The 27,084-nt window shown below is 58.2% G+C and overlaps 1 protein-coding gene across 1 annotated transcript in view; it reads left to right on the forward strand.

The window, feature by feature from the left end:
- The first annotated feature begins 2,430 nt into the window (after positions 1-2,430).
- The window catches only part of NIBAN2 (niban apoptosis regulator 2), a 51,867-nt gene continuing 27,213 nt past the window's right edge, over positions 2,431-27,084 (forward strand). Inside the window, exon 1 of the mRNA XM_059072578.2 lies at positions 2,431-2,704. Within this exon, the coding sequence (XP_058928561.1) occupies positions 2,650-2,704 (55 nt within the window). The 5' untranslated portion in view covers positions 2,431-2,649. The remainder of the gene's footprint in view (positions 2,705-27,084) is intronic.

Here is a 27,084-nt window from a genome sequence, read left to right on the forward strand (position 1 = left end):
TTTTTTTTTTTTTTTTTACCCTGCTACATTTTTGTGTGTGTGAATTGAACTAATCTTGAATTAGGGGGGACTGGCCCCAAGGTCTGGGGAGGGCTATTCACGTTTACAATGCCTTTCCACTATCACGATCTTGTTTGTCTCACATGTGAGGCCATGGGTGCGCAGAAGGGCTAGGTGGTGACATGTGACAGAGGGTCTTCAAAGCCAAGAGGGAGATCCCCCTGGGCTAGGGGCCCGGCACGCTGGGAAGTGTGTGGGTGCTCCAGGCTCACAGGCCTGCGTGCACCAGGGAGCCTGGCAAAAGGCTGGCTTGTGGCCCCACCTCTACCCCAAGTGGCCCAGGCCTCCAGGCCAGCTGAGGAGATGCCCTGTGGTGCTCAGATGTTAGCTACCTCCATCTACCCACCTCCCAGAGCAGAGCAGGCCTTTCCAGTCCCTATAGTTTGGGCCATGGGAAAAAGGAAATAAGGCTAGCAGCACGACTGGTGGCTCAAAGAGAACCAGACACTGGGTGTCAGCAGAGTTGGCCTCTGGCTGGGTTCTGCCTCCACCTTGCTGTGTGACCTTGGCAAGTCACTTTCCCTCTCTGGGCCTCAGTTTCTGTCTCTGTAGAAGGAAACTAATAATCTCTGCCAGCTTGACTTCAACTCCACCTGATGATTCTCTGCTGCGTGAATACATTCTGCTCTTCAAAGCCTGTGCCTCTGCCTGTGCTTTCCCCACTCCCTGGAATGCTGTTCCTCAGTATCTGCTGTCAAAATTCTGGGTTTTCCAACTTGTAGTTCTGGCACTACTCCTTCTGTGATTTTCCTCAAGACAGAATGTTCTGTTCCTTCCTCAAGTTTCTCTATGCTCTCGAGGGCAGGGACTGTAACGAATAGTAGAATGGTGGGTTCTGTCTACTGAGATGACCCATCGTATCCCAGGTGCTGTGCTAATCACTCTGCTATCTCATTTAATCCTCACAACAAAGCATCATTATCCTCAGTTGACGGATGAGGAAACCGAGGTTCACAATAATGCCACTTGTCCTGGGTCCCAGAGCAGATAGGACAGCTTGCATCCTCTCTTTTCATCCCCAGCATCTTGCAGAGGGCCTAGCAAGCAGGCATTTATCACTGGGTGCATGAAGAGTGCCTAGATCAGTGGTCCCCAACATTTTTGGCACCAGGGACCGGTTTCGTGGAAGACAACGTTTCCACAGACTTGGCAGGGCGGTGCGATGGTTCAGGTGGTAATGGGAGTGATGGTTCAGGAAGTAATGCAAGTGATGGACAGCAGCAGATGAAGCTTCGTTCTCTCGCCTGCTGCTCACCTCCTGCACTGTGGCCCCATTCCTAACAGGCCACTGGCCTAGATCACATTAGTCAACTTCAAACTTACCTTCTGTGGCGTTGACAGGACTGAAGCCCCCGTGCTCAGTAAAGTTAATTTTTATTGTCATCATTTTCTGCCTATGTCACACTTTCAGTAAGAGCTGTCCAATTACAGGGTGGGGCACACTGACAAGTACTCAGTCACTGGAGTAAGCAAGCAGAAACTGGGTGACTCTTGGTATGCAGTACAGGAGGTCTGTGCATCAGCAGCCAACGGATGACCTCTGCTACCCCAGTCCATGATTTGGGGATCGCAGGGGTTAACCTGTCTCCCCTACCAGCTTGGGGGATAGTGTGGGTAGAATTGAAACACATTCCCCTGCTACCCGTGACCCCATCATGCCCAGCCCCGCAGGCGCGGTACCCAAAGTCCATGCTGGTCCGTGGGTTTTGAATCTGAGTCTTTTACAAACTGTAAAGTACTTTTTTTTTTTTTTTTTTTCTATTCCTGACTTGCCCTGTCTCACAAACCACTTCCCAACTGAAATACCCATATGCCGAGCCCGAGGAATGTCCACCTGGCACTGGGACCAGGGGTGCCTTTGGGCCGGAGCCTGGCCTGCCACCTCCCTTTTCCCTGCACTATTGTGCAAGACAGGAGGGCACACCTTCTGGGGCAGGTTGGATCAAGGCCAGGGAACTTCCGGAGGGCTGGCGGCGGCGGGCGGGGCTGGGTGCAGGGGAGCAGGGGCGGGAGGAGTGCGCCTAGGCGTCGCCTACCGGTCCCCTACGTCCTCCTCGGCGTGATTCTCTTCCCAAGCGGGTCGGGGAGGGGGTGACACTCAGGCTGGAGCCCCCCAGGCACTCCCGTCCTTTAAGATGCCCCCAGCAGCCCCATCTCTTTCTTCGTTTTGATTACGGTCCCGTGCGCCTCCCTCTGCGTCTCTCCTCGGTCTCCCTTTCTCCGACCTTCTCTTTGTTTCCGTCTTGCGGGCGGTCCCGGCATCCCCGGCCCCCTGCCCCGCCCGCCAGCCCTCCAGCCCGCCAGCCTGCCAGCCACCGAGGAGGGGGCGTGACTCAGCTCCGGGGGCGTGGCCTGGCGGGGCGGGGCGGGGCGCGGTGGGGCCGCTGGGCCGCGGGCTGGGGCGCGAGGCGGAGGCGGTCAGCGGACCGACTCTGCTAGAGCCGAAGCGCGAGCCGGGTGAGGCCGCAGCTAGGGGCGGCAGGAGCGGCGGGAGCAGGGCTGGCCGTCTCCATGGCGCCACTGGCGCCCGTCTGAGCAGCGCGGGCAGCGGCAGGCGGCGGCCGGATCGGGCCGCGGCTCTTACTCACCATGGGGGACGTGCTGTCTACGCACCTGGACGACGCCAGGCGCCAGCACATCGCAGGTGAGTCCCGCGCAGCGCAGCGCGCGCAGGGGGTCCGGCGGGGAGCCCCCGGCCACGCCCCCATCCTGGCCAGCCTGCCGGGGTCTCGGGAGAGTCAGGCCCCGGGCAGGGCAGGAATGGCAGGGGACCAAGACTGTTGTCCAAGCTTGTTTCTTCTACGTCTGAGCGCCGCTTTCCGGCCCCTTCTGAGGCCGCCCTTCCCCCACCCGTGGGGACTCGAACTCCCACCCACCCCTTGGAGCCGGGTCTCGTCGGATTCCCCCAACACACTACCGCAGTCGAGCTATGGGAGGGGTCGCAGCCTCCCCTTAACCTTGGGTATCCCCTCCCGGAAGCGGTCCAGGCCCACTCGGCCAGCGTGTCCTGACCTTCCCTAGCTGTCCCAGTCCCCCGCTCGCCCTGGCCCCATCCCCAGTACACGTGGCCGAGGCTTCCAGGGGACTGGCCCGTCAAGGCCTGAGACTGAGCCTGGGGTGTGGGCTTAGGATAGATGGGATACACAGGAGGGGTGGGTCAGAATAGCTGTCCTTGGACTCTGGCACAGCAGGGTGCTTCTGCTGGCAGCTTGTTTAGCGGGCTGCTCAGGGCTGGAGCCCAGCCTCCTCAGCCCCCTCCTTCAGCCACCCCTGCACAGTGGCCACTTCTCAGAAGGGCAGCTGCCCCCTCCCCCCTCCCTGGGGAAGCCCAGGGACTGCAGCAGGGTCCTGGGTTCCTCCTCCCCAAAACTCAGAGAGTGGAGAGAGAGCGTGAGACCCTCTGGCTGCCTGGGAAACTCAGTTCTGCGTGAGGCTGCCTGGGTGGAACCCCAGCATCTGTTTCCCAGCCATGAGATCTTGGACAAGTCTCCTAATGTCCTGGCCCCTCACAGTTTTCTCCTCTTAGAAATGGGGTGAATGATTTCTTTCTTATTAATAGACTTAAGTGAGCTAATTCACATAGCTTGCTTAGCACAGCCTGGCATAGAGGAGACCCCAGTGCATGGGGTGCTGGTCCATGTTGGATGGAGGGGGCAGCCTATGGAAAGAGGAGGCCGTTCCTCTTGGCTGAATCTGCCTTTCTCTGTCTGGTGGACCCAGAGCACGCTGTCCGCCTACACTTATCATGATGTGTTCTGCAGTTCTCTAGAGTTTCAGAAGCTGTGTTCTGACACTCAGACCCCTGGAGAACAGGAACCAGGGGTCCCCTAACGCCGGGTTCCCACTCCAGCTGGGCACAAAGGTTTGTCCTGTGACTGTGGTCCTGGGCTCACGGCCTGAGATCCCCCTTTGTGCCAGGCCTGGGCCCTGGGCCCAGTGGTGAGGGTGATGAAGAAATGAGTCAGGCCCTCTCCAGTGTCAGACCAGCAGGGGGTTAAGTCCTGGAATACTTGCTTGTAGGACAGGCCTGGACTCTGGGAGGAGGAAGGCCTGGGCGGAGTCTTCCTGTCCCCTCCCTGTTAGTGGCAGCCTCCTGGGCCTCTGTAACAGTCCATCCATTCACGACCTCCTGTTGGGGCCCCTCACCCGGCCTGGTTGGGGTGTGCTGCGCCTTCTTTGGTGGGGTTTTTCCTCCCTCCACACCCAGCTCTGGCTCTCCCCCTCTTTCCGCCTCCTGGGCTGAGAACTGCCACTTCACAGGAGAGGAGACTGAGGCCACAGAAGGTGAAGTGTCCTCTCCTGGACAGGGTTGGGTTTGTTTTGTGGGTGCCAGGCTTGGTGGAAGAGGGCTGTGCCCACTCAGAGCCTGTTGGCCTCTTTCTTCTCAACACTGCAGTGCTATTAATAACCCTCCTTAAATACCTCAAATTCCTGGTCCAGACTCACCTGGGGAGGCTCCTGCAGTACCGGGTGGGAGGGGAGGAAACCAGCGAGCCTCCAGCCCCCTCCCACAGAAGGGAGCTGCCTCTCTCGGAAGTCTCTGTTGTGGGGAATGGGGGCGTGCTTTGCCACCTCCAGTGATCCTCGAATCCTCCTCACCCCACCCACGGAGCAGCTAGAGCAGCCAGCACTTTTCTGCAGGACAATTAAAATTCCAGAGCCCTTCCGACCCAGGGACCCAGGGCCGCCCCATAGAGAAGTCAGCTGTGCTCCGAGCGAGCGAGCTCCGAGCTCCGAGGCCTGTTCCTGGTCGGGTTCTGTGGCTTGGCCAGTGGCTCCCCGGGATTTGCACCCGCCTTGAGGAGGTGAGCAGGTGAGTGCCAGCCTGCAAGTCCTGGCAGGGGTCAGGCGCGCTCCTGCCCATGGTGCTGTTTTGCCCTCACGGCGCCTTTCATCCTGGGATTTCAAAGCTCCTGGCAAGCAGGGGCTTGTTCTCACACCAGCGGCCCCGTGGGGCTAGTGGCAGGATGATTCTCTTCCTTCTTTCATGAGGGAGTTCGTGTGGAGGAAGAACCCTGGCCTGGGAGCCAGGAGGCCTGCATAACCTCAGGCAGCCGCTTCCTTAACTCTCTTCAGTCTGTTTCTCACTGTGACTGAAAGGGTGTTTTCATAGGCCCTTCCGGCTCTGAGGGCCTGACCATCCCAAAGTTTCCCCACAAATCTCCTCAGATTTGAGCCAGCTCAGGGTCCCAACGTTGACTCCACGGCATGTTAGCTGGCATGACCTTGGGCCAGCATCTGAATCTCAGTGTTCTTATCTGTAGAATGGGAATAATGCAGGTCAGAAACTTGGCCCAGTGCTTGGGGCATAGTAAGTGCTTAGCAAACAACTGCCATTATTAGTGAGATTGTTCTTTACCCTCTGTTCTTGAGAGTGGCCAGGTGTTTGGAGTTTGAAGCAAGCAACTGTAGCTGCGGTTTAGGTCCTGTTTCTCCAAGGTTTGTCCAGTCCCTGGGGTCAGGGTTGATGCTGGTTTCTGGGATGCAAGAATCCACCTGGGCTTTTAGAAACCTTGATTACCTTCTGTGTTGGCATATGTGTGAGATGGATATGGGCTATCTGGAGTGGGTCCAGAGAAGTGTAAGGGGGGGGGACCCATATGACAAGGAAAGAACTAAGACGTGGAGAGGTGGGGGGAGGATTAGGCCAACTCACAGCTTCTACCTGGCACAGAGGCCAGGACAAGAACAAGAGTGGAAGTGCCCGCTGGCTCCTATCAGTGCTGTAAGAGGGGTTCTTTGCATATGGTCTGAGCCACATAAACCAAGATAGAGCAGGTGAGGGAGTGAGCTGCTCACTGTTGCTCGAGGTCTGCAAGTAGGGGGCTGGGTGCCGTGCCCTGGCCCTGCTTGGTGTGGGTCAGGGGGATGGGGGCTCTGCCTCAAGGACGGACTTGAAAGACTCAATCATTGCTCCAGAAATTCTGTTGATCAAGATGAAATTGTGGGGGCCAAGGACCTCCCCCCCACCCCCCCCACATACACACAGTGCCCTAAGGTTTATTATCCGAGAGCGCTAGTGCAGAAGTTTGCCAGGGCCTGTGCTCCTCCCTTCTGCCCGCCTCACCTTTCCCCTTGCTAATTCTTTTTTTAAATAGCAGCTTTATTGAAACGCAATTCACCTGCCAGCCAATTCACCCACTTAAAGTGTACCATTCAATGGTTTCTTGTATATTCAGTGTCCTGCAACCTTCCCCACAATCGCTTTCAGAACATTACGTCACCCATCAGAGAAACTCTCCACCCGTTAGTAGTCACCCCCGCTTCCCCCTCAGTCCCTCCCAACTCTAGGCAACCACTGCTAACGTCGTCTGATTGCAAAAGTAACACACACGCAAGCAATGTGGGAGTGGAAAATGAAAAAAGCAGAGCTCTTCCGTCATATACCTCCCTTCAATCCCACCTGCCCAGAAGAAATCCCTCGAGATTGGTGTGTCGCTGTTTCCAAACGCCCATCTCAGTGCACATACACATTTAACTCTGTTTATAAAAAGAGGTCCGATTGTATGTTTCTCTGGTTCGACTTTTTCCACTCAGTATATCGTGGATATCCTTCCATGTCAGAACACGTGAGTCGGCCTTCTCCTTCTGTGGGTGGGTTTCTTTCTGTGCGTGGCGAGGTTTATTTACCCAAACCCCTGTTCACCGACGTTGGGTTGTTGCCAGTGTTTTGCCAGGAATCACGGTGCTACCCGAACCTCCTTGCACATATCCTGCACCAGGTTCCGGTGTCAGAGTGGCCTCAAAATGGAACTCCTGGGTCATGTTTTGATGTGTTGACACAGAGCCTCTGAAAAGGCTGTAAACCTTTGACACTCCCTTCTGACAGCATGTGGTACTTCAGTACCAAGTATTATCACCCCTTTTGACAATCAGATATGAGAAAGGGGGTATCTTTTAAATTTATTGAACAGAATAATTAATATCTTTCCTCCAAGTTGATTTTAAAAACCTGCCTTTCCTCATTCGGGCAGTGGTTGAAGGTCCCAGGAGTTTAGGGGTGGAGGGGTCCGCATTTGGCCCCCACCTCAGGTGCGTGGCTTCCTGGATGCAGCCGTGAGCTTTGCGGGGAGCCCAGGCTGGCCGGAAGCAGAGCTCCCCCCTCAATCCCTGCCCCCCCCCGCCCCCCTGCTGCTGCCCTTAGCCAAGGTCTGGGTCAGCCCCTGGGGGTAAAGCGTCCGGGGATTCTGCCCTGCTCTTGTGTCATCTTACATAACGTGCTTTTGTTGGCGTTGACCCTGCCCTCCCCCTCGATCCAGCCTCCACTCGTCTGTTCCTTTCCCACTGCTGGGGCCTGAGGTCCGGCCTCGCCTGCTCAGAGCTGCCTCCCATCTCACCCCTCCATCCTTCCCACACACGCTGCCAAAGAGACCTTTCTAAACCCAAACTGGGCCATGGGCCCCCCTTCCTGCCGCCTGAGGAACGAGGGTTAGAGACAAAATTAGGAGTCACTCACCACCATCCTGCAATAACTTTATTCTTTTGTGGTATTTCCCTTCTGTGTTTATTACACATTGCTGAGACCATGACTCAATTTGTGCCTTGCTCCTTGCACTAAACGATTCACGATAAACATCTCTCCCAGGTCATTAGACCCTCCCTGGAAGTGTCCTCCAAAGCGACATCTTGTTCCACCTGAGGCCATCCATGCAGACGTTTTTCTTAGCCTTTCCCCTAATGTAGGACATTACCATGCTCCACTGTGACCAAATAGGTGGTTTTCAGGGGCAAACTGAGTCACTGCTGTTTGTTTCCTTTCCGGCTCTGGTCAGCTTCCCTGCTGAAGACAGACTCATCCTCTTGCTCTACTCCCCCTCCCCACCCCACAACCTGGGCGTTTCAAGGGAGGCCCCTTCCTGGGAGGCCTGGACACCTGTGAGCATCTTTCCTTGGGAGTGGGCTCAAAGGAGCTGCCGGTGAGCTGGGGACACGGACTGACGCCCATGGCGTCGGGGTGTGACCACGTAGGTCCTGCCGCTTCCCCGGGCAGGGGGTGCACTGATTTGTCTCCTGCCTGAGGATGGTAGTTGATGGAGTGCACTGCCCCCGGGCTCTGAACCTGTAAGATTAGCCATTGTTTAACCCAACACTTACTCTGTGCCAAGCCTTCCTTTGTTTCTCTGCACCCTCCACCTCCCTCCCCAGCATGTTACAGGCCGTGGTTAGGGGCGCCGGGGCAGAGCAGGTTAGTGGCAGGGTTACAGCATGGAAAAGGCCCCAGACAGAGGCAGGCAGTGGGGAGAGGGAGCTGGGAAGGGGAGGGGCCGAGTGGGAACAGCGGCATGTGTCAGAGACTGGGTTGCACACGTCTGTCCTCCTGTCCTTACTTGGCCGGACTCGAGTCTGCCTTTGGCCAGTCCTGCCCTCCTGCCGGTGCCCCTTCCTCCTCCGCAGGCAGAGCTCGTGACTCACCCCAGCCCGGGTCTCCTCGTAGCATCCTCCTGCGGTCGGTCGCAGAAATTCCTGAGCTGCTTTTCCTTCCCCTGCCCCACCCCCACCGACTTCCCTGCCTGAGGAAGACGGGTTTTCTGTCGAAGGTGCTGGGCAGAGTTTGGAGGAAAGATGAAGGCAGATGCCTAGGTTTAAAACCCTCGAGGGTGGAGCCGGGCCATGCCCCTCTTCTGATAGAATCTTAGGGCCTGAGTCATAGAACACTGCAATCTTCTGATCTCCCAGATTTTAAAACTGGAAGAACAGGAAGTGCCCATCTCTCCAGGGCACCTGGTTCCACCCCCTGGGAACCATCTCGGTTTGGAGACGTGCTACCTCTGGCCCACAGAGGTGAAGGGACCGGCCTGGTGACACAGTGGACGTTAAGTTAGAAGGAAGCAGAGAGTCCAGAGGTCCGGGCGAGGCTGTGCGCTCAGCGAGTCTGAGCTTTGCCACTCGACGGACTGGTGTTTGGGGACAGGTCGACCACCCTCTCTGAGCCTCAGCGGCTTCCTTCTGTTAAAGAGGGTGAGAGTGCTGGCTTCTCAGGGCACAGAATCAGGAGTGACAGCCCCTGCACAGTGCAGCACGGGGCTGGTGAGTGGTGAGAACACAGCGCGTGTGGGAGCTCTTATCATGGACACTGCCTGGAGGGGGATGGGCCAGGTCTGTCCTGTAGCCTCAGGCACCCAGACCCCTGCCACGTGTTCCAGGAAGTTGGCATGCCCCAGGTTGAGGAGCACCAGCCTGTCGGTCTGGACATTTGCAGCGGTCAGCAGGCACCTGGAGGGTGGTGAGACGGGGGCTGTGGTTACACCGGAGAGTCAGTCAACAGCATTGCCTACTCTGTGTCTGATGTTGGGCAGGGCCCGGGAATGAAGGGGCAAAAGACAGATGGGAACACGCCCACCCTTGCCTGGCCACGTGTCCAGAATTATTTGCTTGATCTGGGTCTCGAGCCTGGTCCTGTTGACTGTTTGCTGTGTGACTCTGAACCAATGGCTATGCATCTCTGTGCCTTTTCTTCCCACCCGTGACCCCCCAGACCAGTATCTACTTATGGGAGTTCTCTGCCTCTGAAAACCTTTTCCTAGTGGTCTTAGGTACCTTCTAAAGGCAGGGCTGGGTGGGTTTGGATGTAAGAAGTTGAGGGAGAGGGTCGCCGTCCGCATGCCTGTGACAGCCCACAGGCGTGTGATGAGCTCTTGCCTCAGACACACTTGGTCGTTCTTTCATTCATTCAGTCAATAGTTACTGAGCTCCTACTGTGTGCCAGGTACTGTGCTAGACACCAGGGACACACTGATACCCCAACTCTGACACAGCCCCTGCCCATGTGGCGCTGCCTGGCTGCCTGTCCTCTTTAGGGTGAGGCGTGTCCTTGGGGTGGGGTGCGGTGGGGGAGACCTTCATCAGGAAAGTATGAGAGGGGAACTGGCCCAGTGGGTGAGGGAGGGATGGGGTGAAGAGGAGAGAGCCACATAGGCTGGCCCTAAAGAAGAGGGGACTTTGTCCTGAGTGTCCTGGGGAGGCCTAGGAGGGTGGGTGAGAGGGGAGTCCAGTGGTGAGAGGGGCCCAAACCAGTGCGGATGGGGTACAGTCAGGGGACGTGTGTGTGTGTGTGTGTGTGTGTGTGTGTGTGTGTGTGTGTGTGTGTAGGGGTGATGGAGCAACCAGGCCTTGGTGATGGTGATGTGTGAGTTTGGGAAGATCTGGTGCCTGTTCTTGGCCCTGTGGGATTGATGGACCCCCCCATAGCCTGTTTTAATGAGGTAGCCAGGGGTCCTAGCTGCCCCTGCTCCCATTCCTTTGATGACAGGACACTCACTCCCTTCCTCAGCAGCTCTGAGTATGAGAACCTTTGCTTCCAGGGGCAGAGTGGAGAGAGGGTGGGCCTGGATTCTGAGGACCTGGCTTCGAGATCTTGTCTCAACTGCCCCGTCATTTGGCAGGTGCCTTCCCTTCCCCTGGCCTCAGGTTCCTCGTCTGTCAAGTGGGCCTAAGGTTGCCCAGATGTGCTCGGTTATTGTGAGGGATCAACGAGATGATGTGGGAAGTGCTGGCTCCTGTCATGACCAGTCATTACCGTTGCACACCATCCTCGATAGGACACTGGCTGAGGGAGTCCTTCCTCTCAGGGGAACAAAAGTGCAGGGCATGGGCCAGGGTGCAGGGTCCACCTGCAGGGCCAGGGGCTCCAGTGGGTAACCAGGCACCCAGGAGGGGCAGAGGAAAAATGAATTGTGGTTTGGAAACTGTGAAGACCACTTTCCCACCCACACATCTTTGGCCAAGCCAGCCGCAGCTGCTGTCCTTCCTCCCCGCGCCTGACAGAGCTGTTTGTGTCCAGCCAAGTTTATGAAGCCAGAATCTTCTAGAAGAGGAGTCCCTTGGGCAGGAAGCTACTCCCCCTCTTGTGCTTTACCTGTCTCTAATCCCTCCCACCTGCCAGGAGCCATTTATGGGTGCAGCCTGGGAGGCAAGAGTCTCAGGGCTGGTGCCAGGTGACCTCTGGCAAGGCCTTCTTCCTCTCTGGCCCTGATTTGCCAATCTGTACAATGGGGCAGTAGCACAATCTCCAGTACCCTCCCGGCTCTGACCTCTTGGGAGCCTGTGGGCCTTGGGCTGTGTTGCAGGCACAGAGCAGGTGCCCAGCAATTATTTATTGTGTGAGGCCGTCTTGCCGTGGAGGGAAAGAGCCTGCTCTGAAAACCGTCTGGTGCTGGGCCCGAGCTGGGTGCTGGGGGTGAAGCAATGACGCGAGCCCTGATCTCATGGGACTAATGCCATCCAAGACGCTGCCATCAAGCCGAACGCAATGTGGTTTGTGTTACAAAGACAGTGGATCTTTATGCTTTCTAAAGCGCGTGTTGCTTTTAAATTTGGTCAGCCCAACTCAAGAGGCAGCGTGTCTAGCCTTGACCAGGAGGCAACTGGCTTCTGCCAGCAAAGGCCCCGTGGCCTTGGGCGAGTTACTCTCCGCCTTCAGTAAAATGGGAAGGTGATCCCTGCCTCTGGGGCATGTGAAGATTCTGGGAGGCAGTTGCTCCTGGCACATGGAACCCAGCTGGGTAAATGGCAGTTCCATTTAGCTGAGTCCTTGGGGGAGCAGTGTCACTTGCCCGCCAGGGATTTTAGGAGGGATGGGACCTCCGGAGGGGAGTGGGCTGACTTCTGTTTCCGTTTTTGTTTTTGCTTTTTTGTTTGTTTTTTTGGAAGTGTTCGCTGGAGAGGGCTGGGAAGGGGAGAAAAGAGAACAGGCCTGAAGCTTTGGGGAGTCTGGGCCCCACTGGGCTGCGGAGCTGCGGTTAGCATGGAAGGTTCGCTCGCGGCCCGGCCTGCTCGGGCCACAGCTCCCCCTTGCCCTGAGTTTGGAGCTTGCTGATGGGCCGTGGCTGCTTTCCTTTTCTGGCCCAGACCTCCCTGCTCGCCAGGAAGGACCCTTTGCAGTCATCTGACCGATCCCCTCCTCCATTTCATCAGTGAGTAAACTGAGGCCCAGAAAGAGGAAAGGACATTCCCAGGGTCTCAGAGGCTGCAGGCCTGGGACGGGAACCCGGGGCTCTTTCCATTCCTGGACACCCCAGACAGCAAAGGCTGGCCAGGAAGGAGCGATGGGCCCGGGTGGGGCTGTGAAGGTTATAATTTTGAAAACCGAGTAAACAAACAAGCCCTCTATGAGAGAAGTGGCCCTGTGCTGGCCTCACAGGTAGGCCTGTGTCTGAGGAGACAGTCCAGGCCTGTCCACATGCAGACAGCTAGGTGTTGTGGAGGATTAAAAAAAGCCAAGCTACCTTCCCCTCCACCCCCACTGCCGTATTTCAGGCTGCCGGGAAAAGGAGCGGGGAGAGGCCTGATCGCCCAGGACCACCACTGCCCAGCCCGGCCGAGGGCAGCCCTCCGCTCAGCACAGTCACGGCTCACTGTGGGGCTTTGGGCAGGGGGCTTCCCCTCTCTGGGCCTCAGTTCCCCCGTCTCGAAAATGGGGATGATTCCATCTCTCAAGGATGGTGGCCGGGGATGGGGTGGGGCAGGGGGTGGGACACGATTTGGGCCGAGTTGCTGAGCACAGGGAGCCCTTTCTCTCACCCTGACCTGAGTCTTTGTGGCCAGAGGTGAGGCCCCCCTCTCAGGGCAGAAGGGTTACTTTCTCAGGCCCGCCTGCTCCTGGGAGACACACCTCCACTCCGAGTCGGGCTGTAGCAGGCCACCCAGCTCAGCTTTCCTGTTTTCCTGTTGAAATTGCGGCAGAATCTGAGAGGAGGTGCTTCTGGGGCCTGCCCTGCAGGCTGGGGCCCGGGCCTCGGTCAGGCCTGGAGCGCCCCAGGGTGGGACTCAGCAGACTTCCTGTGTGATTAGGGGCAGAGCCCCTCGGCTCCCCTCCCCTCTTCCTGAGTCCCCCGTGTGGCTTCTAAGAGTCCAGCGCCGTGGAGGGGAGCTCGGCCTAGCCTCCACGCTGGGCCTCATTTTCCACCGGGGTTCAATGAAAGATTTGGGCCAGAGCCTCTTGGGGGTCCTCTGGGCCAAGTTCTAGGCCCTGAGGGGCCTTGCAGGACCCACGGACTATGCCTGCAGCCAGGAGTGCTGTTCCCTGGACCCACTCGTGGCAGACTGGGTTGGGGCCTCCTCTGGGTGCCTCATTTGGCTGTGGTCCTAGGTTCTTGTCCGTGATATGAACAGTACGAGGCAGACAGTGTGGCCTCAAGGGACAGAGCTGGCTCCGCTAGCCACTAGCCAGGTGCCCCTAGGACAATTCCTGTGGCTCTTGATGCCTTGGTTTCACCAGCTGTAAAATGGGTGGATATTATTATACTGGATATGCTTTTAATGTAAAGGTTAAATTGCATTATGTGCATTTATCAGTTACATTTATGCATATTTAACACAGTGCCGGGCATAGTAAATGCTCAATAATCAATAGCTATAATTAAAATTTGTTACTTTCAACTAATTCCTTAGCAGTGAATGAATGAGTAAATGTCCTGCGAGGTTTCCATCTCGCAGCACAGGGACCTGAAGCTATTTGGATGAAGGGTCTGGTGGGTGCAGAGAGTGCGTCCGGGGGGTGGGGTATGGAGGGGCGGGGCAGATGTGGGGCAGGGCCATGGCCCTGGCTGGTTCTGACTTCCTCTCTGCCCGTCTGGAAGGAGTTTTTGCCCTCCACCTTGGTGTGAGACCACAGGCCTGGAGTGCGTGCAGCTGGGCACACACAGCTTCCTCTCTCCTGGCGTGTATTCCTCTCGGTCTGACTCACTGGCTTTGAGTCTTTTGTTCTTGTCCTTGAGCCCTGAGGGTGAGGCCGGGAGAGGCAGGGCCCAGGGACTTGATCTTGGGTGGGCCGACCCTCCCCCTGGCTCCCGACCTCTCTGGGCGCTGGGCCTCTGGGACTAAGCAAGCTCTGGTGTGACAGGCTGCGGATGGGACACCTGGGTCCTGGCACCCCGACTGACTCACTGTGCATCGGGCGCAGGGGCACACCTTGACTGAGGGCCCACTGTGTGCGTGGCACCCAAACCAAGCTTGCCCAGGCCCTGCCCACGCAGAGCTCAAGGTTTGGCTGGAGGGATGCCCTGAACAAGTGGTTACCGGCCAATCATTAATTAAATAATTATCAGAGGGCACGTCGTGATGAAATGACCACGCTCCTGGAGAGCTCGCCCATGTGGGCCCTGCACCAGGCCCCGGAGGAGCTCGGCTGCCCCATCTCTCAGCGATGCCTGTTATTTGCCCTCCTGTCACGTGAGGAAACAGGCTCCTGGTGGCCCAGGGACTCTCCCAGAGTCCTCCAAGTGGCCCAAGTCCCTTCCCCTCTTGCTGTCTCAGTTCCTGGTCAGGAAAACGGGTCCGTCCAGGCGGGGTGCTGCTGCTGGCCCCTCCCAGGGCCTGGGATGTCATCTGGCTTTTAGGACAATGACCCCCAGCGTTGGGGACTGCATAGCCATTGAAAGTGAAGATGTGCTGTACGTCTGCAAGTATGTACGTCTGTGCAGGTGTAGAAAAAAATATAGAAGGAAATTGACCAACACGTCAGTAGAGATTTTGCGGGGCGAGACTGGGGGGGCTCACACCGGGAAGTGGTGGATTGCTTCTCCAGCGCGGAGTCTCTCTGCGCCAGGCAGTGCGGGTGGGCGTGGTGGGAACAGTGGGGCGAGAGGGGCGAGCGTGCGGTTCTCAAACAGCTGGGCGGGTCTGGGACCCACCAGTCCTCCAGCCCTTAGGCACCCCACTCACTGCTCCGGCCAGGACGTGGCCCAGGCCCCCATGCGATGCGCAGGCCCGCTGGGTGCTTAGAGCTGGACGTCGGCTGCTGAAGGTGTGTGAGGCGGAAGGCTGGGCTCGGGGACCCCTTTCTGCAGTGCTCAGGGCTCCCCCTCTGCCTTGTGGCCTCAGCTCTCTGTGTCTCTGTGTCCCCATGTGTGAAGTGGGGATGGCGTAACGACCTCGCAGTGTTGTGAGCTTTATGACGGAAGCCATGCCTGGCACCTGGCCCGGAGTGAACCCTCAGAGCTGAGAGTTTCTGCCCTGGGGGTCCGGCGCCCCTGCCAAGGTCAGGGCTTCCCTCCCAGAGGAGCCCTGGCAGGCTGGACTCGAGTGACAGTTTGCTGTTAAGTCAGGTCTCGGCAGTGAGCTCTGACCTCCCCCTCAGACCCACAATGGCTCCCACCCGCCAGCATCCAGCAAAGGTCACCTCCTCAGTCCCTGGAGGCTGCACCTTTCAACTCTGAGCTTCCTCAGAGCCCCCTCTCTTATGGTCGTTGTCATTACACAAGCAGTATCTAATATCAAAGAAAAATTAGAAAATAAAGAGAAGTAACAGGAAGAAGTTGAAAATCTGCAGTGGGCTGTGGGCATCTGCACCCCGGTCATTCCCCTGAAGCACGTAGAATGGCTGCAGAATATTCCCTCATGGCCGCAATAGCCTGCCTTTTTTTTTTTTTTTTTTTTTTTTTTTTTTTTTTTTTTTTTTGCGGCACGCGGGCCTCTCACTGTTGTGGCCTCTCCCGTTGCGGAGCACAGGCTCCGGACGCGCAGGCTCAGCGGCCACGGCTCACGGGCCCAGCCACTCCGCGGCACGTGGGATCTTCCCCGACCGGGGCACGAACCCGTGTCCCCTGCATCGGCAGCCGGATTCTCAACCACTGCGCCACCAGGGAAGCCCTAGCTTGCCTTTTAACTTGCTCAGCCAAACGCCTCTCGCTGGGCACTTGGGTTGTTTCTGTTTCTCGTTGTTGCAGGCAGTGCTCTGTTGGACAGCCTTGATCATTTCCATGGGATTAATCCATCGATCCCAGCATTGTTTGAGAGCCTGCTCAGTGCCAGGTCGCGTGAGGGGCTGGGGGTGCCGGATGGAGAGGCAACCGTGGTCCTCATCCTCCCAAGGACCCCTTTCTGGGAGGAAGGACCCAGCATGGAACCCCTGCCAAGGTGGGGAGTGAGGGCATCTCTGGGAGCCAAGGGAGCAGCAGTGAGCCAGACTTGGAGGGTCAGGGAGGGCTTTTTGGGGAAGGGGGTGTCTAGGGGAGACCCAAGGCATGAAGAAAGAAGACTCAGGTAGAGGGGCAGCTCTGCAGAGCCCCAGAGCCGAGAGAGTGCAGGTATTTGGGGGAACCAGAATTGCCCAGAAGTTGGTTTTGCCGTGGTTCTCGCTGGCCGTGGCAGCAGTGCCCCCTCATGTGCGCTACCCTTTGGTCGTTGTTTTTCAAAGTGCTGGTGCATCTGTTCCCCCCGCCCTGGGGCTGGGATCTTCCTCTAATGGGGGACACAGAAGCAGGGTGATCTGCAGGCCCCAGGTGAGAGTCCCGCAGACACACCCCCCTCCGTCCCTTCACCTCACCCCAGGCTCAAGTGCAGGGCCTGCTTAGCTCCAATTTCCCAGGCCCTTTGCAGGTGCTGTATCATTTGACAGAAATCTGCCAGAAGAGGAAACTGAGGATCGGAGCTTGGGTGACAGCTCGGTTTGCGTGACGGGGTGGTGACCTTTTCTGCTGCTGAGTTGTGACCTTGGGCTGGCCTGGCCAGCTCCAGGTTCGAGGCCCCACCTGTATAGGAAACGCCCTACTGGGATTGGAGAGCCCTTGGCAAACACTGCCTCGGGGCTGGGAAGGGTCTGTCCCCAGGCCTGAGCTGGCCTTTCTGGAAAACCCCAACATTTTCCTGTGTCGTAAGATGCCTGGGAGACCGAAGCGAGGGCTCTGGTGTAATCTCACAGCCAGGGACAGGTTTTATGTGCTCGGTGCTGTGCCTGGTGCTAGGGATAGGTCATGAGTGAGACAGACAGGGTCCCTGTCCTCGTGGGGGAAGCAGACACCAGTTAATTGTTAAAGCAGAGTTATGCTGATGGCGAACGGGGTTCTGCCCTGAATGGGGGGTGTGGCTGCCAGGGACAGTCACAGTCTGAGGAAGGCCTTGAGGGTCCAGCCCGATGGAGTCCAGCCCCTTCACTGGACAGACGTGCTGGAGAGCCAGGGAGGGTGAGGGACTTGCCCAAGGTCACCCAGTCGCCGTCAGGTGCCCGGACTCAGGCCCCAGGGCTTTTTTTAAAAAAAAAGAGAGTCCGCCTGCCGATGCAGGGGACGCGGGTTCGTGCCCCGGTCCGCGAAGATCCCATATGCTGCAGAGCAGCTGGGCCCGTGAGCCATAGCCGCTGGGCCTGCGCGTCTGGAGCCTGTGCTCCGCAGCGGGAGAGGCCACAGCAGTGAGAGGCCCGCGTACCGCAAAAAAAAAAAAAAAAAAAAAAATCTTTCGGCTGCACCACGTGGCATGTGGGATCTTAGTTCCCCCACCAGGGATTGAACCCACACCCCTTGCATTGGCAGCGCAGTGCCCTTAACCACTGGACCGCCAGGGAAATCCCGGGCCCCAGCGCTCTTAACCCTGCATCACCGCTTGGAAATCTGGGCTTGGAGTCTGTTATCACTGCCGGGGGAGACAGTGAGCCTGTCCCCACTCACCCTCAACTGATCCCCGGAGGAGCAGACACAGAACGTGGGCCTGTTGGCCAAGAGCAGAGTTTCCCATGAAGCACGGGTGGGGGGCATGCAGGCACCTGGAACAAGGAATGTGAAGCTGGCAGGGCCTCCCAGGGGATTTGCCCTCGTACCTTCCCTGCTGGGCCTGCTGGAGCCCGAGGAGACATGCAGCTGGTGACCCCAGGGTGGGGCAGGGCCTGTGTCCTTTGCTGGCTCAGGAGGGCAGCCCACTGGAGTCCTGTTATTTGAATAAACTTTCCATCTTCTATCTGCATGAAGCCTCTCCATGCTGAGGGTCCCTGGCATTCCAGCCTGGGATTGGGTTTCCTTCTGGCCCAGCAGCGAGCACATGAGTGAATTTTCATAGTGGCTCATCTTCCTTCTCCCTCCCTTCCTGGGCTGGTCTCCTTTCGCTGTTCCCTCCCTGCTTGAGCCCTCCCCCTGCTCCCACCCCACTTCCCTCTGGACCCAGGGAGCCAGCACTGCAGGCAGCAGTGTGTGTGTGTGTGTGTGTGTGTGTGTGTGTGTGTGTGTGTGTGTGTGAGTGTGAATGTGAGAGAGAGAGAGAGAGAGAGAGAGAGAGAGAGAGAGAGAGAGAGAGAGAGGGAGGGAGGGAGGGAGGGAGGGAGGGAGGGAGGGGAGGGGGAGGGGGAGGGGGAGGGGGAGGGGGGAGAGGGGAGGGGGAGGGAGGGATAGAGCGATAGATAGGAAGATAGATAGCTGGGCAGGGGCATGGACAGGGGGAGGCAGCAGCTTGGGAGGGAGGCTGACTTGGACTTAGTGAAAAGGATGGTGTCAGAGGGCACTCGGCTAATGAAATGTGCGGGATTTGTGTGTCTGTGTTTAGCCTTTTTTCTTTTCTTTTAAAATTTATTTATTTAATTTTATTTATTTTTGGCTATGTTGGGTCTTTGTTGCTGAGCACAGGCTTTCTCTAGTTGGGCGAGCGGGGGCCACTCTTCATTGCGTTGCGTGAGCTTCTCACTGCGGTGGCTTCTCCCGCTGTGGAGCACGGGCTCTAGGTGCACGGGCTCAGTAGTTGTGGCGCACGGGCTTATTTGCTCCACGGCATGTGGGATCTTCCCAGACAAGGGCTCGAACCTATGTCCCCTGCATTGGCAGGCAGATTCCTAGCCACTGCGCCACCAGGGAGGTCCCTAGCCTTTTTTCCATTAGGCTTTGGCCACAGTAACTGGCACTTATTAGTGATTGATTCTTATTAGGATGGCAGCTGACATTTATCGGGCTCTTACCAACAGTCAGGCAGAGTGTCAAACACTGCTCACACATTCTCTTATTTGGTCCTCGCAACAACTCTTTGAGGTGCATGCTATTTTTACCCCCATTTTATGTATAAAGAAACTGAGACTTGGGAAGTTCATGGTCAGTAGCAGAGCTGGGTCTGTCTGTGTTTTATCTTTTTTTTGGCCCAGCTTCGCAGCATGCGGGATCTTGGTTCCCCGACCGGGGATCAAACCTGTGCCCCCTGCAGTGGAAGTGTGGAGTCTCCATCACTAGACCTCCAGGGAAGTCCCTGTCTGTTTGTGTTGTTACTGCTAACCTCTCTCCTGGGACAGAATCTTCTCCATAGCCTCCTTGCCAATTGGCCATCCAGCTTCTGCTTGTATACCTCCAGTGACAGGGAGCTCCCTACTCTATAGGGGCCACCTGTCCCACCACTGGGCACCTGAGATGGAAAGCCCCTTCTGGAGTCCTGTCTGCCGTGGGTGGGTCACTTGAGAACAGGCCCCATTTCGGCCGGGGCCTGGCTATGGCTGGCTTTCCATGGCATCTCTTTTCCTGAGAATTATCCAACTCTTTTGTTTTGGGAGTTGAGCTAGGTCCTCCCTTTTCTCCCTTAACAGTCCTTACCTGTACTCGGCCCTTTACAGCATCGTTCGTCACATGCTGAGCAAGCCTGAGCAAACTTGATGTTGAAACCATAGAGGTATTTTCATTAGCATTGATCTGGACGTCTTAGTCAATTCAATAAGAAAAGAAGAAAATAGAGAGAGGCATAAATACAAGATACCAGGAAAGCAAGACACTCTGGTCCCGCCCTGGTGGAGTTCAAAGCACTTTCCCATCTAGCCTCGCCCTTGGCCTTGCCCACCCTGTGAGGCTACCTGTGGGAGGTGGAGGTTCAGAGAGACAAGGAACTTGCCCAGCTGCAGTGCCAGTGGCACAGAGGGAACTGTAGTCCACCGAGGTTTGGTGGCTTGTGGTTTGTTGGGTGTTTGCTCTCTGCATCTTCATTGATGTTTCTCCGTCCACTTCTCCTTTCTGAATAGTTAACCTCTGAGGGGACAAGGGCCCAGAAAGACTGGACCCCAAGCGTGTCACCTTCCCATCCTCTGAATGGCCTGCAGAGGGGCCAGGTAGCTGCTGTTTTGAGTCCACTTTTCTGGTCCCCGTTTCATGGCACGAAACACATCACAGAAAATTGCCAGTAGCACAGGTGGACACACTGTGGGACCCCTGAGCTTGTGGAAGACCCTGCTGCCCCCCTGAGAGCTCGTTCCCCGGCCGCCGACACTCGGGCAGGTGGAACTCCTTTCAGTTATTCAGGCATCATCATTGATAATACAAGCCCCCTGTGTATCTGCTCAGGCTCTGTGGCTTTACTCATTTCATTGAATCCTTATGACAGCCCGACGCGGGGTGGGGGGGCGGGTACCACTGTTACTCCCGTTTTTTGTTTGTTTGTTTGTTTGTTTTGCGGTACGCGGGCCTCTCACCGCGTTGCGGAGCGCAGGCTCCGGACACGCAGGCTCAGTGGCCATGGCTCACGGGCCCAGCCGCTCCGCAGCACGTGGGATCTTCCCGGACCGGGGCACGAAGCCGCGTCCCCCGCATCGGCAGGCGGACTCTCAACCACTGCGCCTCCAGGGAAGCCCTGTTACTCCCATTTTTACAGCCCAGGAAACTGAAGTTCAGAGAGAATTAAGCCACGTGTCCAAAGTCCTACAGTCAGTGAGCAGTGGGGTTAGTGTGTGAACTGAGATCAAATTCCAGAACGTTGACGCTTGGTGGAAGTGCCCTTCTAGACACAGGAAGGTACTTACTCAGAGATGTTTGTGGAACCGATGAATGTTTTCTCGCGTGTCTGAATCTATGCATTTCCTGTGTCTTCTGCTTGGCATGGTCTCCGTGCCCAAACCTCCTCCTTCACCTTACCAGCACCCCTTCATGCCTCGGGTGCCACCTCCTCTTAGCTGCCCCCCCTCTGGGTTCTTTTGCTGCCCCCAGACCCCTTGTAGGTTTTGTTGACAGGCCGCCTCCCTCATTAGACAACAGGGAGTGGGTTTGTCTAGCTCGCTCCTGAATGCCCGGCGCCCCGTGGTTGATGAGTGAATGAATGAGGGCAACACAAAACCTTTCTCGGCCAGCGCGGTGGAGCCCCGGAGACCCTCACCTGTCCTTGGCGCTGCCCCCAGCCACCATTCTGGTTGATCCTGAGCTGACCGACGGAGGACGTGGATTTCAGGCTGTCCCCAGCGCCTTGCCTCCTGGTGGCTGGAGGGAGGGGCTGGGTGGTGACGCTGGCTGTCAGGCTGGTCGTGGAGGAGGGGCTCAGGCAGCGAGTCCTGCCTGGGATCTCAGGGTCTGACTCTAGTCTGGGCGCTAAGGGGAAAGCTGGCGGTGGGTTCTCAAGCAGGGGTCCGGGCCTGTGGTGGGCACCCGCCAGCGTGAGGGTGTCGCGGCACAGTGCCCTGGGCGCCCGGTCCAGCCTCAGCGCTCTGCACTGTGGGCGGAGAGCAGGCGTGTGTTGAGGGGCACCACGGCCTGGGGGCGGGTTTGACGGATGGCCAGGTCCCAGGCTAAGAGGGCCCGAGCTCCAGTGGGCGTGGCAAGGAGGAGAGGGAGAGCACGCAGGTGAGGGATGGTGCTGAGAAGTCAGTCGGCACGGGATTGGGTGTGAGCGCGATGGAGGTTAGTGTTTACAGAATCACGGCCACAGACCAGCCGCCTCTGTGCCCGGCCCGGCGACACAGCCGTACGAGGGAGAAGCTGATCGTCCCCAGTGCCCGGAGGAGGATACTGAGGCCCAGAGCGGGGCACCGGACCGCGGGGCTGGGGTTTGTTCTGTGTCTGCCTGGCTCCCAAGCCAGGGCTCCCTGGGGCAGGAAGGCGGGGGAAGTGGAGCGCGGCGAACGGTGTCAGGAGGCTGGTCCTGCAGGCTGCCTTCAGCCTTCCTTTCCATCCCTCGTGGCTCTGTTGGCCTGGGGTGTGGCCTCGGCCGTGGCAGGGCCTGGTGCAGGACACCAGCCTCTGGAGACGGATGAGAGTGGAAGTGGCGCAGGGCAGGTGTTGGGGGCCCGGTCCTGCCCTGGGTCGGGGGTGCTGCTGCAGGGGGGCCTTGGCACCCCTTCTCCACCTGCCCCAGCTTGGGTCTGTGTTCCCAGAGAGCAGGGACTCCTGGGTCTGGGTTCCCAGAACAAGCCACCAACTGTCGGGTGCCCACAGCCGACACTGGGCTCTGCCAGGCGGGGAGGGAGGGGCTGGAGGGGATGAGAGGGCCTTTGTTTCCTTCTGTTTGTGTCAAGATGGGAATCGACTTCCTCCCACTAAGGCGGCCTCCTCGAGGTGTAAGGGAAGGGCAGCCCCTGGCAGGGGTGCGGGTCTGCGGTCTGCCTTTGGGGGGTGGGGCATTTCCCTGGGCCTCCACTTCGCCGCCCCCCCCTTCCTCTGAGCACGCTCTCCCACCAGACCTGGGTCGCTGAGCCGTGGTTAAATATTTGCTAACCCAGAAGAGCTTTAAAGGCAGCTTTGTAAGGGATCCCGGCCGGCTCCTCCTGGTCCCACTGCCTTGCCCCAAAGCTGCCTTCGTGCTGGGAGACCTGGCTAGCCTCTACCCTGCTCAGCCTCCCTCCCAGGCCTCCGGGGCCGCCATTTTGGCATCCGAAACCGGGGGACCTTCCACCCCGGGTTGTTCATTCAGTACTCGTTTGTCGAGCACCCGTCTGGGCCAGACGTGAGCCTGGCTGCTGGGTCTCTGTGTCACCACCGCCCCCCTGCCCCCCACAGAGAGTCATGGTGGTTGCAAAAACCACCGAGGCTGTGGTGGTGGAGACTTCGGGGCACTGGACTTGTCCTGGCGGGGGTGGTCCTGAGGAGGTGACGTCCAAGCCTGGGGAGGACAGGGAGGAGACGGCCAGGCGGAGAGGGTGGGCTCTGGGAGAGGGAGGGTTCCAGGCCAGAGACCCCAAGACCCGAGGCAGTTTTTCTCACTGGGTGCTGAAGCCCCAGACTCCTCTCCCCAGGCTGCTCCCAGGAGGAGCTGGGCCACTGAGAAGGCCACGGGGCCCTGGCTGCCTCCTCCCCACTCCCCCAGCCTTGGTTTCCCCATCTGACCAATGGAGAGCTTGGACTTGATCTCAGAGTGCCCTTCCCAGGTCTGGTGGCCTGTTATCAGCGTATATGCCTGGCCCATTAATGAGGGAACATGCTAGGGCAGGGGTTCCACAGGTGCTGAAGGTTAAGATCACAGCCACGAACCTTTATAAGGCTCACGTGGCCCTTTGTTAGCAGCAAAACCAACATCTCCTGAGGGCGATTTGACCGTTAACAACAGAAGCTAACATCTCCCGAGGACCCCTAGTCACGGAGTGAGGAGGGAGGGGGAAAAACTATCACCTTATGCCCATTTTACAGGCGAGGAAACGAAGGTCCAGAGAGGCCGTTCTGAGCTCCGGGTTTGCTTCTTGCCTCGAGCTTGGCCCCAGAACACACCTGCCTCTGTGAGAAACCCACTCTCCTCTCCCAAGGCTGGTGCCACGCTGGGCTCCTGGGATACAGTCGTGACCGAGATGCCACCCTGACCTGGGGAGCTGCCAGGCGAGTGGGGAAATGTTGCCAGAGAGTCAGCAGGGACTCCTGACTTGTGGCTTGCACAGTTCTAGGTACTGGGGTAGAGTGGTGAACAGAGGCCGGCTTGGCTTCATGTCCTGGTTTTGCTCTTGCCTGTTTGATGTTGGGGAAATCACTTCACGTTTCTGAGCCTCCGTTTCCTCATCTATAAATGGGCTTAACAATAAATCTGGGTGAGGGTTGAATGAAATAACGTTGACGGTAACTGCTAACATAGATGGGAGCTGCCTTCGTGCCTGGCATTGGGCTAAATGTTACATGCATTATTAGCTCATGCCCCACTTATTATTATAATTACGTGCAAATGGGAAACTGCAAAGCATTGTGATGGAGGAGATGATGTCTGAGTCGAGCCCTGAAGTCTGGCTAAGAGTTTGCACTGTGGAAAAGAGGGGGAAGGGAGCTTCAGGCAGAGGGCACAGCCCGAGTGAAAGCGTGGAGGTGGGAAGGTGGGACGCTGGGGAGGGAGGGAGGGAGGATTGAGATCCTGACACCGACGTGGCGCGATGTGTTTGCGGGCGGCACTGTGCCAGGCCCCGTGGCAGGTGCTGAGAATTCGGTGATGGCTGAGCCTTGGTCTCTGGGCTCCGGCGAGATCCCTTACAAAATGCTTCGCGTGACTGTCTCCGGTATGTTTCCACCGCCCAGAGAGCCTGCTGGGTTCGAGGGCCAGCTTGGATTTGGGGTTCTCCACTTGACAGCTGGCTGGCCTTGGACAAGCCACTGGGCCTCACAGCCTCTGTGTCCTCAGTGGGGGTGATACCTGTACCCACCTGCTAGGGCTGTTGCCAGGGCTCAAAGTGTGGCAAATCCCCCTGCGGGGTGCTGGGCGTCACCAGCCGGCATTTTGCTTCACCAGCTGTGTGAGGCCGGGTAGGCTCCTTAGCTGCCCCATGCTTCCGTTTCCCCCTCTGTGCTCGGGGGGTGATGAGGACCCTCCTTCTCGGGGCTGTCTTGCTGTCCCATGTGAAACACGGAGCTGGCGCACTGTCAGGTGTCCGTTGTTACCGGGCCTTGGCGTGCTGGGGGCTGCTGGATTACGCAGTGAGGCTTTTCCTTGTTCATAACTGGCCCCAGGGAAGGGGAGACCCAGCAGAGGGTCCCTGCGGGGCACCTGAGGCCGGCAGGGAGGAAGCCTCGAGGGTGGCAGCCACCTTCCCCAGGAGGAAGGACGGCATGGTGCACGTTCTCATGACCCCGGGACCCAGCTGCGCCCCCGGGTCGGGCATTCCTTTCTGTGGTGAGGAATCTCTGGGGCGGGTGTGGAGATGTGCTGCTCAGTGCTGGGGCGGTGGCTCCCCACCGGCGGGCGGGTGTGGGTGGGGCCCTGGCTCAGGCTCAGGCCCTCTGCCTCTGGCCTCTCACTCGGGGGGCTTCCTTCCCGTTCCTCCTTTGTGCCAGGTCCTGTCCCAGATGTGGTGGGTACTGCCTGGGGGTATGAGACAGGGCCCAGGCCTTACCCACTGTGCGATCAGAGGAGGGGGGAGGTCCCACCCAGCCTGGGGACGTCCCCGGGGAAGGGATGGTGCAGTGGAGAGTGAGAAGGGAGGGGTGTCCCTGACCCGGAGGGACCCCACGGGGAGGAAGGGCACCCAGCGGTCTGCGGGCACGCTGAGGAGCTTGATCTTAGTCCTAAAGGCAGTGGGAACCGTGGAAATTTTTGAGCAGGGGAGATTCAGGGTGAGAGTTGTAACAAAAAGATCCCCGTGGTTCCTGTGTGTGGAAGGATGAGAGGGAGCCGGGAGCCGAGGGGGTAGAAACTTGGAGGCCGTGGCAGGGGTGAGATGGGAGGGGCCTGGTGTGGAGGTGGGCGGAGCTGCACTGGCCCCTCGACCAGCCCCTGGGCAGCTAGGACGCCCACCGCAGCCTGATAGCCTTGCGCTGGGGAGCAGGACACGGCTGGGGTGGGGATCCTCTTGGATCCAGAAGTCGGATGACCCCGGATCATGGATCAGTCCCTTGCCCTCGCTGGGTGCTGTCCCCTTATGGACAAGGAGGACTGGCCTGGGCAGGGGGCACCCAGCTGTCCTGTCCCCTCCTGGCTCTGGCTATGCAGGGCTGCAGCTGCTGGTTCAGGCTCTTCTCACGGGTGGGCTGCCAGACCCCTCTCCTGCTGGCCGATGGAGCCTGTCATTACCCGCCTCCTGCCAGCTTCACCTCGATTACGATGACCGATTACAGGTCCCTGAGCAGGAACCCCGTCAGCCTTAGCCTTTCTGACGGTGGCCGCCCACTGGGCCAGTGCTGTGAGGAGCCCCAGGGGCTGGCAGTCTGGAAGGTGGAGGTGAGATGCGTTTGCCCAAACTTTTTCATTCCCTGTTAACACTCAGACTGTTCTGGGTCCATAGAATTTATAAGCTGTGTGTCCTTGGAGGAATCACTTAAACTCTCTGAATTTCAGTTTTCTTCTATGTAAAGTGGCGACAACACGTAGAGTAACTCGTGTAATGTGTAGCGCCGCCTTGGGTCCAGAGGAGCTGCTGAGCAAGTGACTGTCGCTGTTATGTGTTAGTCGTAATAATAGGGGGTGTTGAGCAGAGAGGCCGTGGGCCGGGCGCTGAGGGCTCGCGTGCCGACCCAGCTCGGTCAGGACGTGCTGTGTGACCCTAGGAGAGTGTCTCCACTGCTCTGGGCCTCAAGCTTTGCTGGCTGTGCCAGGCCGATGATGGAGGTGGTGGTACTTCGGAGGACTCTGTGACGCGGGGAAGCTCAGTCCCCGCCCCCACTCTGCCTCTGCTGTCCCTTTGGCTCTGGGGTGGGTGGGGTTGGTGTCCCCGGTCGCCTCCCCCGCCTTCCCGCCCCGGGCCTGCTCCCCTGGGCTCTGGGAACCAGGCAGGCAGGTTGTGGCCCTGCCCCACCCTACGGGGTGCTGCCCTCCCGGTTTCAGTCGGCAAATCTCTCAGCCCTGAAACGGGGCCGGGCTCGTGGGTGAGGTGTGTCCCTGGAGCCCACTGGAGGGACCGGATGAGCCAGGGACGGCTCTGGCACAGTGCCCTCAGCTCGGGCCAGTCCAGGGCTGGCACAGGGCTGATGTGATCTTGGCTGGAGAGCGTCCTCTTCGTCTCGGTGCCTTGTCAGTGCAGAGGGGGTCCCAGACCCGGGCTACCATCCTGCCCGTGACGCTCCCCAGCTGAGGGACCTGGCAGTTCTCTGGGGCTCTGTCTCGTCGCCTTAAACATTCCTCCAATTCAGACACCACCCGCCCCGGGGCTGAGTTGAGGACTGGGGGGATGCTCGAGGTGAGAGGCTTAGCACAGGTACGGCGTGTGCTGGGCTTGCGAGGGCCATGAGAAGGCAAAGCATCTCCTTAGCTTGGCCCTGGAGGCTCTCGGAAGGTACCTTTCTGGACCCTTTCTCCGAGGACCTCTGTACGCCTTCCTCCCATCCTCAGCTCGGCAAGCCCCTTCTCTCTGAGCACGGTGGCCCCCAGAGTAACCAGGGAACTTCAGGCCACCTTGGGGCCTCCCCAGTTCTTGCCCAGCCCCTGCTCTCTGAGCGCAGGAAGTAGTGTGATCCTTAACGCTGTCAGTTTGGAAAATCAGAGATTAACATTCTTCTGGCTGCCTTCCTGCTGGTGGTGCTGGTCCTGGGCTTGGGACGAGACAGGCCAGGGTTTGCTCTGCCTGTTTCAAGGGCCTCTCCCTGGGTTAGAGGAACCTTAGACAAGAGGCACTTTACGGGAGCCCCCATTAGCATCACGCCTCCTCCTCGCCAGGGTGAAGTGCGTTATGCTTGTTAGCCCGTTGATCTCCTC

This window comes from Kogia breviceps, chromosome 8, assembly GCF_026419965.1.
Source record: "Kogia breviceps isolate mKogBre1 chromosome 8, mKogBre1 haplotype 1, whole genome shotgun sequence".
Taxonomy (NCBI): Eukaryota; Metazoa; Chordata; class Mammalia; order Artiodactyla; family Physeteridae; genus Kogia; species Kogia breviceps.